At 41.1% G+C, this 14,427-nt stretch overlaps 1 protein-coding gene across 7 annotated transcripts in view; it reads left to right on the top strand.

Moving 5' to 3' along the window:
- PPP4R3B (protein phosphatase 4 regulatory subunit 3B) overlaps positions 1 to 14,427 on the top strand; it is a 428,645-nt gene that overhangs the window by 39,057 nt on the left and 375,161 nt on the right. For all 7 annotated transcript variants that reach the window (XM_069234360.1, XM_069234358.1, XM_069234359.1 and 4 more), the window contains exon 3: positions 12,333 to 12,431. In XM_069234360.1, the coding sequence (XP_069090461.1) occupies positions 12,333 to 12,431 (99 nt within the window). The remainder of the gene's footprint in view (positions 1 to 12,332; positions 12,432 to 14,427) is intronic.

Below are 14,427 nucleotides of genomic sequence, written 5' to 3'. Positions count from 1 at the left end.
CGCTTGCCAAATCTCTTGTAATGAAAAAAAAGAAAGTGCTATGACGGGACCAGCATTGTCCTTGTCTTAACCTTTTTTTTCTTTAAGCCCAGTTGCTCAGCTGTCATCCAGCATGGTAGATTTGCATAGGCAAAACCTGTTGGTTTTAACAGTGCTTGTTAATATTTGACGCCCTGCCCTGTGGGCTACCGAGGCCTTTCCTAGGCGGGACTTGGAAATATTAACAAGCATTGGCCAAACCACTAACTTTTGGCTATGCAAGAGCTAATCTCCTTGCCAACTTAATTTAGCCATGTGAGTGTAAGTCACTTAAATAAAATCAGTTTGGAGACATAAAGGGGATGAAAGGCTACAAAAATAGGCATGCGAGGGCAAGCATCTTCAGGATGTAAATGTGTTATTAGTGTGGCATTTACACATCATAACAGCTTAATCCAGTCCATTAAAATGTGATTTTTATTTCAATTGTATGAGTAAGCCAAAATGTGTGGGTAAACAATGTCCAAAAATGAGTGTGAAAACAGAATGAATGGAGAAAGCAGCATGAGAACTGGAAACAGAGGAAGTGTCCTGAAATGTGTACGGTGTTAAGCATTTAAAAAATATTTTAAAAAATGTATATAAAGTGCAGCATTTAAAGAAATACAGGGAGTGCAGAATTATTAGGCAAGTTGTATTTTTGAGGATTAATTTTATTATTGAACAACAACCATGTTCTCAATGAACCCAAAAAACTCATTAATATCAAAGCTGAATATTTTTGGAAGTAGTTTTTAGTTTGTTTTTAGTTTTAGCTATGTTAGGGGGATATCTGTGTGTGCAGGTGACTATTACTGTGCATAATTATTAGGCAACTTAACAAAAAAAAATATATACCCATTTCAATTATTTATTATTACCAGTGAAACCAATATAACATCTCAACATTCACAAATATACATTTCTGACATTCAAAAACAAAACAAAAACAAATCAGTGACCAATATAGCCACCTTTCTTTGCAAGGACACTCAAAAGCCTGCCATCCATGGATTCTGTCAGTGTTTTGATCTGTTCACCATCAACATTGCGTGCAGCAGCAACCACAGCCTCCCAGACACTGTTCAGAGAGGTGTACTGTTTTCCCTCCTTGTAAATCTCACATTTGATGATGGACCACAGGTTCTCAATGGGGTTCAGATCAGGTGAACAAGGAGGCCATGTCATTAGATTTCCTTCTTTTATACCCTTTCTTGCCAGCCACGCTGTGGAGTACTTGGACGCGTGTGATGGAGCATTGTCCTGCATGAAAATCATGTTTTTCTTGAAGGATGCAGACTTCTTCCTGTACCACTGCTTGAAGAAGGTCTCTTCCAGGAACTGGCAGTAGGACTGGGAGTTGAGCTTGACTCCATCCTCAACCCGAAAAGGCCCCCCAAGCTCATCTTTGATGATACCAGCCCAAACCAGTACTCCACCTCCACCTTGCTGGCGTCTGAGTCGGACTGGAGCTCTCTGCCCTTTACCAATCCAGCCACGGGCCCATCCATCTGGCCCATCAAGACTCACTCTCATTTCATCAGTCCATAAAACCTTAGAAAAATCAGTCTTGAGATATTTCTTGGCCCAGTCTTGACGTTTCAGCTTGTGTGTCTTGTTCAGTGGTGGTCGTCTTTCAGCCTTTCTTACCTTGGCCATGTCTCTGAGTATTGCACACCTTGTGCTTTTGGGCACTCCAGTGATGTTGCAGCTCTGAAATATGGCCAAACTGGTGGCAAGTGGCATTGTGGCAGCTGCACGCTTGACTTTTCTCAGTTCATGGGCAGTTATTTTGCGCCTTGGTTTTTCCACACGCTTCTTGCGACCCTGTTGACTATTTTGAATGAAACGCTTGATTGTTCGATGATCACGCTTCAGAAGCTTTGCAAATTTAAGAGTGCTGCATCCCTCTGCAAGATATCTCACTATTTTTGACTTTTCTGAGCCTGTCAAGTCCTTCTTTTGACCCATTTTGCCAAAGGAAAGGAAGTTGCCTAATAATTATGCACACCTGATATAGGGTGTTGATGTCATTAGACCACACCCCTTCTCATTACAGAGATGCTAATCACCTAATATGCTTAATTGGTAGTAGGCTTTCAAGCCTATACAGCTTGGAGTAAGACAACATGCATAAAGAGGATGATGTGGTCAAAATACTCATTTGCCTAATAATTCTGCACTCCCTGTAGTACCTGAATCACAGTCAGAGCAGCAGATGGACACTGATTAAGATGAATCAATCTGTGCTTGATCCATATTCTACAGAAAGAAAAGTAAGTTACACCTGGCATGTGTTGGCCAATTAAGAGATTATAAGGAAGAGTGGCAGTGATGCCAATGAGGCCATTGAGTGGTAAGCATTGGGTGGGCTAGAATAGAAGCACTTTATAGTAAACAATACACCTCCCAGTGGACAGCACATGTTCTATTGGCAGGCAAGTCCTAATTAACAAAGAATAGTTTGAACTGGTAAAAGGGTTTATTTTGCCATGTCAAGTAAGCAGTTCAAAACCTGCCCGACTAGGCTGTAGTGGCAGACCTAGATTCATGTTTTCATTTGTCACTGCAGCGATGGCATAATACGTGCTGCAGTTCACTAGTGACCTTTAACTTTCTAGCCCTGTGTATACTTTGTACCATAAACTAGAGACTTTTAGATAAGTTAAATATGCCTATCAGGGAATAGCCAATTGTACAAACACTTTGAGGGTCAGAGCACATGCACTTGGGGGTTCAGCTCAGCAGGCTCTGTCCATTTCGGAGTAAAAAAAACAGCATTACCTAGCAAAAAGGTGTGGATGTTCTTGCAAGAAGGGCAAATTCCTTACACATGAACTAGATGTCCCCTCTTTCAATCGCTGGACTGGATTCAGAAATTGTAATTATTGTAAGAATGCAGCTGAAACCTCATCAGGTTATCTGCCAACGACTACACAGCCTTGTGATGTGAGCATCTTGATGTTCCGTTGTTTGACATCTGTCTAGAAATGTGTTGTCCTATAGCTGCATAGTGTGCAGAATATATATACGTATATGTTTTGATTAGTGCATGACAATATTTTAGATGTATAGTTGTGTAGAAGGGGCACAACAAGAAAGACCTAATTAAAAGCTTGTATAAACTTCATGACTAAATTAGAAAACGACTGGCTGCATCCGGCCCAAAGGTGGTTAGGAAAATTGGGAGCAAGTGTCACTTTTGAGAAGCTGACAGTTAGTATTAGGCATTGCCTTACTAGAATTCATACATCAATCTTAGAACTTAAGATTTCAAATCAATACAAGATTTATATTCGACACCAACAACACCCCCAGTTAGGATGTAGATCAGACACTTAATGGACTTAGCTGTGGTCGGGGAGATGAAGACTTGGTTCATCTGTTTGCCCAATGATGCAGGTGTCTGAGTTATTGGGTCATATGTTTAATGAAATCATTCTTTTGAAAATATGACTGACACTGAACTCCAAATTAATTGTGCTGGGGCGCCATACTGCAATGCTACATGAGCATGCATCTTTTCCCCTATCCGGAGTCCCAGGCTGGGTGCTAAATATAGGCTTGAAGCAGAACTCTCCAGCTATATAAGCACTAGTGTATTTTTTTTTTATGGACTCCGCCCCCCCCCTCCCCCCCTCCCCCTCCCCAACCAACTGAGGCATTATTGAAAGCTGGGGACCCGATCTGTTAATATTTAATTTTCTAAGCAGTCGCAGACCCCCGGCAGAGGCTTCGTGGACACCCAGGTTTACCCAGACCACAGGTTGGGAACCACTGAACTAGATGATTGCACAAGTGTACTTACCAGCTCATCTTGTCTTACCCCACTGGTACCCACGCCCATGTTTTGCTCCTCCTGTGTATGACATTTCCTGCCAAAACAGTGTGAGGTCTAATTGCTCCTCTAACTCTCCACAATGGACCCATTAGAACATTCCCACAAACTAGTGTGCTGCCTGTCCATCCACAAATGTGCTTAAGATGTATTGTCAGGGTCGCATATTTTATATACTGCAGTACAGAAGCTGCAATTTCACCAACTAGCAATAATTCGTCTTCCTCTGCTATGCATAATTAATGAGAAGAATGGAATTCCATTGCAGTAAGCAATCTTTCTTCTCCCCCCCCCCCCATCCCCCTCCCCTCTTCTTTTTATTTTTAATCTTTGCTACAGGACTGGCTCCAAAAGCCATTTGTCTTGATATTGATATACTTGAATGTTCTAGCCATATAAAAGTTTTCTCTTGCTTTCCTCTTTTAAGGTTAGGACCACTCTTTTGTTCTTGTTCTCCATCTAGGCTTAGCATTAATTGAGTTGTCCTAGATATAAAATACAAAACTGGGGAGGCACTTTGCGTGGTCAGTTGATGCTCAAGACTTAAGAGTGGAGTTTCCCAATTTTATCTAATAGTGTGAGGTGAGTGTCTGTAAAAAAAAAAAAAAAAATTGACTAAGCAGCCACAAGGAAGCTGCCAACCAGTCAGTGACCACACCATCAAAACCGTTCCATGACAAACTACATATAAGTCCATGGTCAGATATGACGAATATGGCAGTGGATATTGGTCCTCGTTGGTGACTCATTTCCCCAAAGAGGGCAGTAGGTTCTTTGACCTTATGGCAGGGGCTGTGCACCTCCAGCACTTTTCCTCTGTCTTACTGATGAAAATAAAAATACTTATAGAAGCTGAGATTCTATCCTTTGAAAAGCATGGGAGTGTTGTTCTGTTATATTGTATCTTTATGTGCTTTCAGTATGCAGTATGCTTTTGCTACTGTACAAAAACCTTAATCTGAGTCAGTGTCAAGTGTGGAACAGGGACGCTAACTGCATGATACACTTAACTGACAGTCATTGTTTGAGCTACAAGATATTTCAAAATCTCCAAACATTTTCAGAGATTTCGAGGATTAGAAATTTGCAGATTCTTGTGAGCTGGCTGGACCTCTTAAAGCTGTAAAGTCTACTGTAGACCAAGGAGTACCACTTCCACACCAGATGTTTGGGATTTCCACAAGATAAAGTTGTGTGCATAATCATTTACATAGTGTTAAGTCTGAAAATGACTTGAATGTAGTTTTTCTGGATCTACATTGAAAACTACTATTTACCACTAAATAATCTGTATCAGCCTTGCCTATTTTGTTTTATAAAAATCATTGATTGATCGCTCTGGTCCCATTTCATTACAGCTTTGGAAGGATACACACAAGGTATACCCTTGTGGCTTCTTTTTGGTGCTAGAAGAATGTAAGTGGTATGATTTAGTAATGTTACGGAGGTAGTTTCCAGCTGTGGATCAGGCCTCAAAATTCAGACCAAAAGCAAGTTAGTCATTTGCCTCCTTACTCAAAGTAAAGTGATAAATCTCTTTCTCAGTTGGTAATAATGAAAGTAATGTTTAGAATACTGAATTACGGAGGTTTTCTGCAATTTGGGTGGAGGCAGGTTAAAAAGAGGAATTTTATTGACACTGATGATCTTCAGACCAGTGTTAATTTAAGTCTGAAGCTGTGTATCTAAATGTGGTGTTTATTATAATTATTATTCTTGAAAAATTTGTATTTGTCCTTCGTCAGATCACATCCCTGTACTGATGCTAGATTTACAGGTTAATGCGATACCTAAGTGTATCCCTCGAGTTTTGGGCTAGGCAACTTATGTGGACCCTGCATGTGAAAGGGGTGTTTTGAGGTAGAAGATTAAACACCGTTTGAAGTCAGTTTAGAAAAATAAATAAACCACCTGCCCAGGATGGAATTGTAGACTTGGAAATGATTGTTGGTTTTAATGTTGTACCCAAGTAATGCGTTAATTTGAAGAAGATGAGGGAAAAATATTCTCACCTAGACCTTCTATGTCTGACTGTTGGTCTCTCTTGACCAGTGACTTTACACACCTGACAATATGGCAGAACTGTTTATCATGTTCACCCTAGATCAGTGGTTCCCAACCTGTGGTCCGGGGACCCCTGGGGGTCCGCGAAGCCTCCTCAGGGGTCCGCGACTGCTTAGAAAATTAAATAATATTAACAGATTAGGTCCCCAGCATTCAGTAATGACTAAGTGGGGGGAGGGGGTCCCCCGATTGCAATTATGATTCAGTGGGGGTCCCCTGGTTTCAGTAATGATAAAGTGGGGGGTCCACAGAAGTCAAAAGATTGGGAACCACTGCCCTAGATGAGTCCTCCATGTTCCTCTAAATTTTCCTCATCAGATCTTAATGATTGTGTGTGTCGCACAAGTGTACAAGGAGACAACTAGAAAAGAAAGGGACCTGATGATAGACCAGAATGAGACTGGTGGGGTGAGACACTAGCTCCAACTACAGTTTCCCCGTTTAGGGAAATTGACTATAATTGCTAGTAGGGTGTAAGACTAATAATTTAACTGCAAATCTTACCATTTTGCATGCATCAACAGTATATTTTCAACTTGTATAGCAAATATCTAATTGACTGGGAAATTAGTCTTATTTTGGGTGTTTGTAAGGTAGTCTGGGGGTCACTCCTGGTGAGATTGTAAGATTATAGGCACCCCCTACTTAAAGGTGATTAAGAGTCTGATGGCAGTGTGAAGAAAGAGAGGTCCTGCAGTGATGATTATGTACTCATGTAGTGTATAGTGCAGTGACTGCAAAGTAGCAATTAACAAGTTTTGCCTTTTTTGTGAAAGGAGTCTAAGGTGTTTTGGTTGGATTTGGTGATGGTTTCTTAGTAAAAGTTACTGGGGAGGATATCTTTAAATTATGGCAGCCTTAAAAACTGTTATTACTTTCAGGGTCTAGAGTAATCCACCCAACAATAATTCAAACGATCTTAGTGAACTTTATTCTAACTAAGTGATTTTCAAATATCCTGTTTTTCGTTTTACATTCTAATACATTCCATCTAAACTATCCGAAGTCTCTTAACTTCAACAATTTTAAGTCATTTTTATAATAAAAATCACTAATGTTGCATTTCATAACTACAGTTTCTTCATGGTATGTTTTACTTTCAATGACACATTCCTTTTGAGATTTTTTTCGACACTGACCAGCAGCTTAACTGTCCTGAGCGCCTAACAAACCTCCCTAATAATATTAGCATAGTTTCAGAAAATCTTTTTACCCCAGTCCCAATCAGTTTCTCAGACTTCCATATATAGTCAAGTTTGATATATTCAGAAATGTTTAGCTGTTAATGTGAAACTTTCCTAACAGGCTTGATCCTATCTGGTCTTTCCTTTGTGGTATAAAACTAATCCAAAATTAAGACATGAAGCAACCGTGGGAAAGTGGGCAGCTGGGAAGTCGATAATCACTTATCACCCTTAGCAGAGAAAGAATACTCACTACTTGTGAGATTAACTTGACTCTACAGTGCTTTAAGGGTTATATCGGGCATGTTTCTAATCTTATGCATTAGGTTTTGGGGTTTTCCTCCGAACCTATTGTCATATCTTCAAAATCCTGAATAATAAGCATCCCAGCATGCAATTGGGACATCGTTAGTTCATTAGAAGTACCACAGGGGCTACATGAGGCTGTAGTCCTTCACTTCTTGACTTAAAGCTATTTTTGGTGAAAACAAGGTAGTTGTAGTATTCCCTTTCCTGAAAGATAGGTGTTATTTTCACCTTTCTTTTAATTTATTGTCTGGCTTTCTTTTTACTTTTTCAATTGTGGCCGTGTTTCCATTGTATGGTATTTCAAAAGAGTGATATTCATTCTTTGATGAACCCCTTTTTATTTTAACTTGGTATTCTAGTGTTTTTATTTTTAGCAAAAAATAAAACAAATGTTGATGCGAGTTCTGTTTAATCAGGCAATCTTACCATAAGCTCAGGGCCCTGGAGGGATTTGGACCACACTTGGACGACCTGCCAACTGAAGGAAAAGGGACTCCTAGTGATATTTTCATTTCAGTATGCTGGAGATCGGGATGGTACTTTTAGTCCTCAAGTCTTTTATTTTAGGACTAGAGGTGAAATGTTTTTTTTTCCGACAATCTGTTACCTGAATAAGGAATGGAGCACTAGGTCCACATTCATATCCATGGCAGCCCAGATGGTATGGCACTAACGTCTATCTACAGAACTTCTCGAACAGGGTGTTTTCTGCTTCACCTTCCAAACTCCTAAGGCTCTCCTGCTCAACAAACATCTTCTAAAGTAAAGTCAATACCAGTGTCATACCAACGTAGTTGATATTTAGGGGCTTTGGTGGTGGAGGGAGGGCAATTGCTGCACCACTCTGTACAACCCAGGTGACCTAGATTATTAAATCTAGGTTTTAAAATGCACTGGGGCTTATGTTAAGGCAGAACCGAGACATTTTGAAAGCTGTTCCCCTCTTAAAGCTGGAGAGACACATTGTGTCGCGAGAAGACGTAAATTAAGCAGCCAGTGGAAATTGAGAAACCTTGGGTGGCTGATATGTGGAAAGAAGTGATTGGACTTTGTTTTGTTGATCTTGTCACAAAGAGTAGAAATTTTATGAGGGTAAGTTAAAATTGACGTTTTGAGTGACCCTTTTCACATTCATTCCCAAAGTACTAAGGTTCTTGTGTTGTACATTGCCATTCTTCTTGATCACAAGGGATTTCTATTTTAAATGTATATAGGTTTTCTCTATCTGATTGAGTTCTAGCTGCAGATTCCTTACCTTTAAATATCCCTCAGCATCAGACTGGACCTCTAAGATTTTTGACCAGTACTCCTGCAAAACCTATAGGTTGCGTCATTTGGTTCTGCGTCAGCGGTGGAAGTGACATTTGTGATACCTATATAGGCACCCCTCCGCGCACTGAGGTCAGTTCTGCACCAGATAGCAATTATTCAGATCGAGCTACCCTTCAGTCATTTTTTTGACTGGCCTTTTTAGACTTTTTTTCCTGAGATTTTTCTCCTGGTGTGAGACTGTCACCCATTAAACCAGCTGGTTTCAATCCATGTGCGCTATGTTGGAGATTTTGTGGTGTCTGGAGCCGGGAGAAGGTTCTCAGGCATGCGAGGACTGCCACGCCATGCACCTGAAGGTGTTGAGGACGCGATCGCTGAAGCTCCTTGCTGCCTGACATTGGTCGACTCCGTGATGCTCTAGGTCCAGTTCAAGTGGCAGGTCCCGGGACCATTTGTGGAGCCTGTCCCAATGTTCCTTGTCACGCTGGAAGTCTGGTAATTTGCACAGGCACTGGAAAGCAAAGAAGTCCAAATGTTCTTTGACTCACCTGCATCCCTCAAAATCATCCGATGAGATGAGGGAGCGTCTGTACTCTAGGCCCCGGGAGTCTGCAGGGTCTGAAACTGGGTGTGCTCTAGCTTTCCCAATTTTCCTGGAGTGAGCTTAACCCAGTTAAAGGAACTTTGAGGCCAAGTGCCTCATATTTGGGTAGCCTGGCCCCCCTGAAGTGCCTTCGGGCTTCACATGCAAAGGGAGAAGCCCACCCACTGGAACCACAGAAGTGTTTGCTCTCAGTGCCATTTGGTCCCCAAGGATCCTGAGTGGAGCTGCCAGTGATACCAAGACCTTCCTCGGTGCTCACTCCAGTGCTGTGGCGCCATGCTCATAGTCATACCAGACTTCGACACCTCTCTGGCATCAACTGAGGACATCCTCCTCGGAGCAGAGCAAGTCCCTTATTTAATGGAAATGCCTGGACAGGGAGATGTTTGAGAGGGGTCTATGGAACCTTATGGAGAGGACCCAGTTGAAGACAGCTAGTATGAGAAACTGGGTGAGGTCAATGGGTTTAGACACCTCACCTGACAGTGACCTGACCCCTAGAGGCAAGTCCAGGATATTCAAGCTGTGATATCGATGTTTCAGCCTCTATCCTGGATTCGGTTAGACTGACACTGAGGCTCTTGGGCCTCATGGTATCCTGCATTCTGCTGGTGACACATATCAACTGGCATATGTAGGCTCTGCAGTGGGACTTGAAGGCCCGGTGGGTGCAGTATCCGGGGAATCTCTCTGACATGGTCCAGATCTCAAATGGAACTGCAAAGCACCTGCAGTGGTGGCTAATGAACCATGATTGGGTCAGTGGCAGACCCCTCTCCCTTCTCCTACCAGAGTTGAGTGTAGTGACAGATGCATAACTTCTGGGTTGGGGTAGCCTTTTAGACAGGTTGAGATCAGATGGCTCTGATCTCTGGCGGAGTCCAAGTTTCACATAAAGCTGTTGGCACTCTAGGCGGGCTGCGTGGCATTAAAAGCCGTTTTACCTTAGATAAAGGGAAGGCTGGTGTAGGTGTTCATGGACAACACCACTGCCGTGTGGTACTGCAACAAACATGGTGGAGTGGGTTCATGGATCCTGTGTCAAGAGGCTCTGTCCCTCTGGACATGGCTGAAACGTCAAGGCATTTCCCTGGTGGTTCAATGCCTTACAGGCTCTCTGAACACTAGAGCAGATAAATGCAGCCGAAAATGCCTAGTGAATCACGAATGGCGTCTCCGTGTGGAAGTGCGCCAAGGCCTCTTTCAGCAGTAGGGAAAGCCTTGGTTGGATCTGTTCGCTGCTGCCGAGAGCGCACTGTGAGTAGTTCTTCACTCTAAAGTTTCCATGGTGGCACTTTTCATCATAAGCGGAGCTTCAGTCTTGTGTACGCCTTCCTGCCAGTACCAGGTCTGCCCAGAGTTATCAAGAAGATCAGGAACAACCGGGCCCAAGTCATTCTTGTGCCTAGGGATTGAGCATGGAGAGGGAATCTAAAGCTGTTGAGTATAACAGTCAGTCATCCTGTCATGCTCCCTTTTCAGAAGGATCTTCAGTCGCAGCAGTAGGGCAGGGTCCTTCACTTGAACTTGCACACCCTCCTCCTCCATGCTTGGCGATTGAACGGTAAAAGTTGACAGCTTTCAACCTTCCTCCAGAAGTCTGCAATGTTATTCTGGCAGCCAGGCATCCCTCCATGAAGACAGTATATGCCTGCAATTGGAGAAAAGTTTATATGTATCATGGTGTGCCTCCTACAATGTTGCTCCCCCCCTTCCCATCCCCCACAACCCCAACCTTTATCTGCACATCTCTTGTTTGCCCTGTCTTCTGCCCAGCAAGGCTCTGCTTTGGGCACAGTTAAGTGTTACTTGTCTGGCATCTCAGCATTTTTGCAACTGCTGGACCAACTTTCTCTTTTTAAGCCAGAAATTGTGTCTATGTTCATTTAAAAAAACCTGGAACATATGTTTCCACCAAAGACCTTTATCATGCCTCAGTGGGACCGTATCCTGGTCCTTACATTTCTCATGTGTATACCATTCAAGCCTCTACACAATTGTCCTTTTAGTCTGCTGACAATAAAAACTGCCATTTTTGTGGCCATAACATTCGCCAGGATGATCAGCAAACTACGAGTGCTCTTGGTGCACCCTTTTTATTCCACCTGCAGTGATGTGTAACTGCAAGAGAAGCAACTATAAAAGTTAGTAGAACTTGGAAATGTCAGCTCTTGTCATCGTGAAACTGCATTATCTGTCCACCATCACCCTCCATTTTGAACTGAGCTCCGAATTCTTTTCCTTCAGACATAGGTTTTGAACTTGAGTTCGGTTTCTGTTTAAAATATCACAGATTACAATTTTAATTTTCTTGCTGCAGCTATCAATCCTGAATAGTTAACTGCGCCATTTGTGATACTATAGTCCTTACTATTGGACTTTTTACATTCCTAGCAGCTTGTTTTGTCACAATGTGTTCTTCGGACCTGGAGTTATGCTAGACAATTTGTATTAAAATTGGGCAGGACAGATTATGCTGGATAATTTCTATTAAAGTAAGCGCAGGAAACCTTTATGCCATGCAAATGATATAATGTATTCAAGTTTAAATCTGCATGATATAAGATTATAAGGCTTCCTGCATCACTCCATTTTTGTTTTAATATTTGAATTTATTCCCTTTCCAGCCCTTTCCTTTCTTTTACTCCATCAAAATCTGCCCACCCATAAAGAGTGTCTCATTCCATGTCGGCACTAAGCTTGCTGTAGAAATTCAACATATTACATTGGCTGATGACTGTTTTCTTTATGACATTGAGGATACCCCAGAAAATAGTGAAAATGAAAACAAAAATGTTCAGAATGATTTGCCGGCTTCTTCAATTAAATCTGACACTCCTGTTTGTTTTCCCTGACTCTTTTATCATCTGTCGATTTTAGATTAATTAAATTCAGCTGTGAATTTTGAATTCCGACTAAATTGGCTTGTCATTGTAATTGAAGGTTGCTGCTAAAGGAGGTCACCTTTTTGTTTGTCTCAAAATAAATGAAACTATTTAAAATTAAATTTAACAAAGAAATTTGTGTTTCCTTTTGTAAACAGGATACCCTGATTGTGTGGTCAGAAGCCGAGAATTATGATCTTGCATTAAGCTTCCAAGAAAAGGCTGGCTGTGATGAGATATGGGAAAAAATTTGTCAGGTAAACATTTGTTTCCAAATTGTATGTTTTGAATGTTTGCTACATGCTTTCACATTATAGCCAGCTCTTAGTATAGGGATCTATTTAAAATATCAGAACAGGTCCCAACTTAATCTGAAGTCGGAGATGTCACTATTATACATGCATCACAGTTTACACAGTCTGGTTCCTGGCAAATTAGATGATCGTAAGCCTTGAAACGTACATTCTGGTATTGCTTTCAGTGCATCAGAGCTGAGATTTTGTTCAGGGATTGCTTGGTTTGTGCCTCATTTGCTGAAGAGCTGTTTTGGCATCTTAATCTTTGAGACAACTAAAAATTGGTAGAGACGTTTAAAAAAAAATAAGAATGTTGACTTGTGCATCCCTCTCACTGATTTGTTCTCTATCCTGTTGAATGTTCCTGTTTTACTTGTTTTTTCTCAAATCATGGAACCTTCATATTTGTAGCGGGCCATTTTGTCAGATTTATCTTATTCAGGGAAGGTTTGTTTTTTCTTATGTTTTGTTGTGACTTTGCAAGCTTTCTGGACTGTCTGTATGAAGACTGCAATAAAAGGTTGTCTTCTGTGCCAGCACTGCTACCTCATTACCACTCACTAGAGGTTATACATTGAAACAATGAGAACCATCTTGAGGAGTGGAAGATAACTGCATCAGATCTTTGGGTATTCGAGTTAGTTTCAGGTTTTTGGTGAGCTGTACAGTCGTCAAAATATTCCACTTAGAGTAATGTTCGTTACACAAGTGTTTACTAAAATATCCAGCAGTAGTGACTATGCGTTGGAGTTGCATTTTCTGGTTGGGGGATGGGGGCATAACGAACTGGAAGATGTAGATGCAACAAACAATGTTAATTAGCAATCTTGGCTTTCCACTTTGTGTCAAAATCTCATCAGCTGCCATCGCAGATCCAGAATTTTTCAAACTCAGCCCTCAGTTTAGTGGTAACCAAAGCAAGTTCAGGCTTTTCAGAAATTGATCACCCTTTATCATACATCAAAATCTGAAAGCGAGGAAGAGGATGACATTATTTGGAATGATGTCTTTATGCATAGCATTACTTCACAAAGCAAGGCCGTAATCAACAACCTTTAATCAGCAACTAGTGAGTCAAATGGTCTCCGGCTACCAGGGCATAGGAGGATCTTGTGTTAATCTTAACACGATTTCAGCATATGCTTGTATAGGCCAGTCCCACTTTTTACTGGGCGGCCTTATATGCATATCCCCGCCTTCAAGTGACCTTTCAGGGCTCGAAATATCTACTCGACCCCTTGCTATGGCGAGTCATTTTTTTATGAGGTTGAGCTATTTTTTTTAGACATTCCACATCATGCTTTACCAATTTACTTATTGAATGGGAGTGTTTAAACATAAACTGAGAAATACTCCTTCCCTGGTGGCAAAGCTATTAGTAAACTAAGGGGCAAGTCATTTATTGATCATGTGTACTTTATTTCTGGGCTAGATTTATTATACATGGAGCAAACGTATAGTGTATTTAATAAAACGAGCACTTTTTTTACAGCAGAAATGCTGAACTTGCATAATTGAAGGTACACATGTGAGAAAGAAGAAAAAGGCAACTGGTAAATACAATATTTGCATAGGATCACACAATTTGAGACTCCTTTCCGGATCAAGTACATTACAGTTAAATTGAGTCGATTGTTAAAGCTGCTCAACCTGCAGGTATACTAACATATATTTTTTTGAAATAATTTAGAGGCCTACCTTTACTACAAAAGCATCAAAACATGTCAAATTTACTGTGACTCAAAGCCAAAAAAAATTCAGCAATAGCTTTTTTTTTTTTTTTTTTTTTTCTTTTCACAATGTTCACTCATATACACAAGACATAACAAATTGCATACTGAACCAGAAAAGTAAAACGGCTGTTTTATGGGACTACTGTTATCAACCGTTTAAAATGCAGAATGTCAGTATTTCACCCCCAGAATCCTAGAGCCCTTAATGCTCTAGCTTAGTAGTT

This window comes from Pleurodeles waltl, chromosome 5, assembly GCF_031143425.1.
Source record: "Pleurodeles waltl isolate 20211129_DDA chromosome 5, aPleWal1.hap1.20221129, whole genome shotgun sequence".
Lineage (NCBI taxonomy): Eukaryota > Metazoa > Chordata > Amphibia > Caudata > Salamandridae > Pleurodeles > Pleurodeles waltl.
Note: the sequence above shows the minus strand (reverse complement) of the source record. Positions and strands in the feature narration are given on the sequence as shown.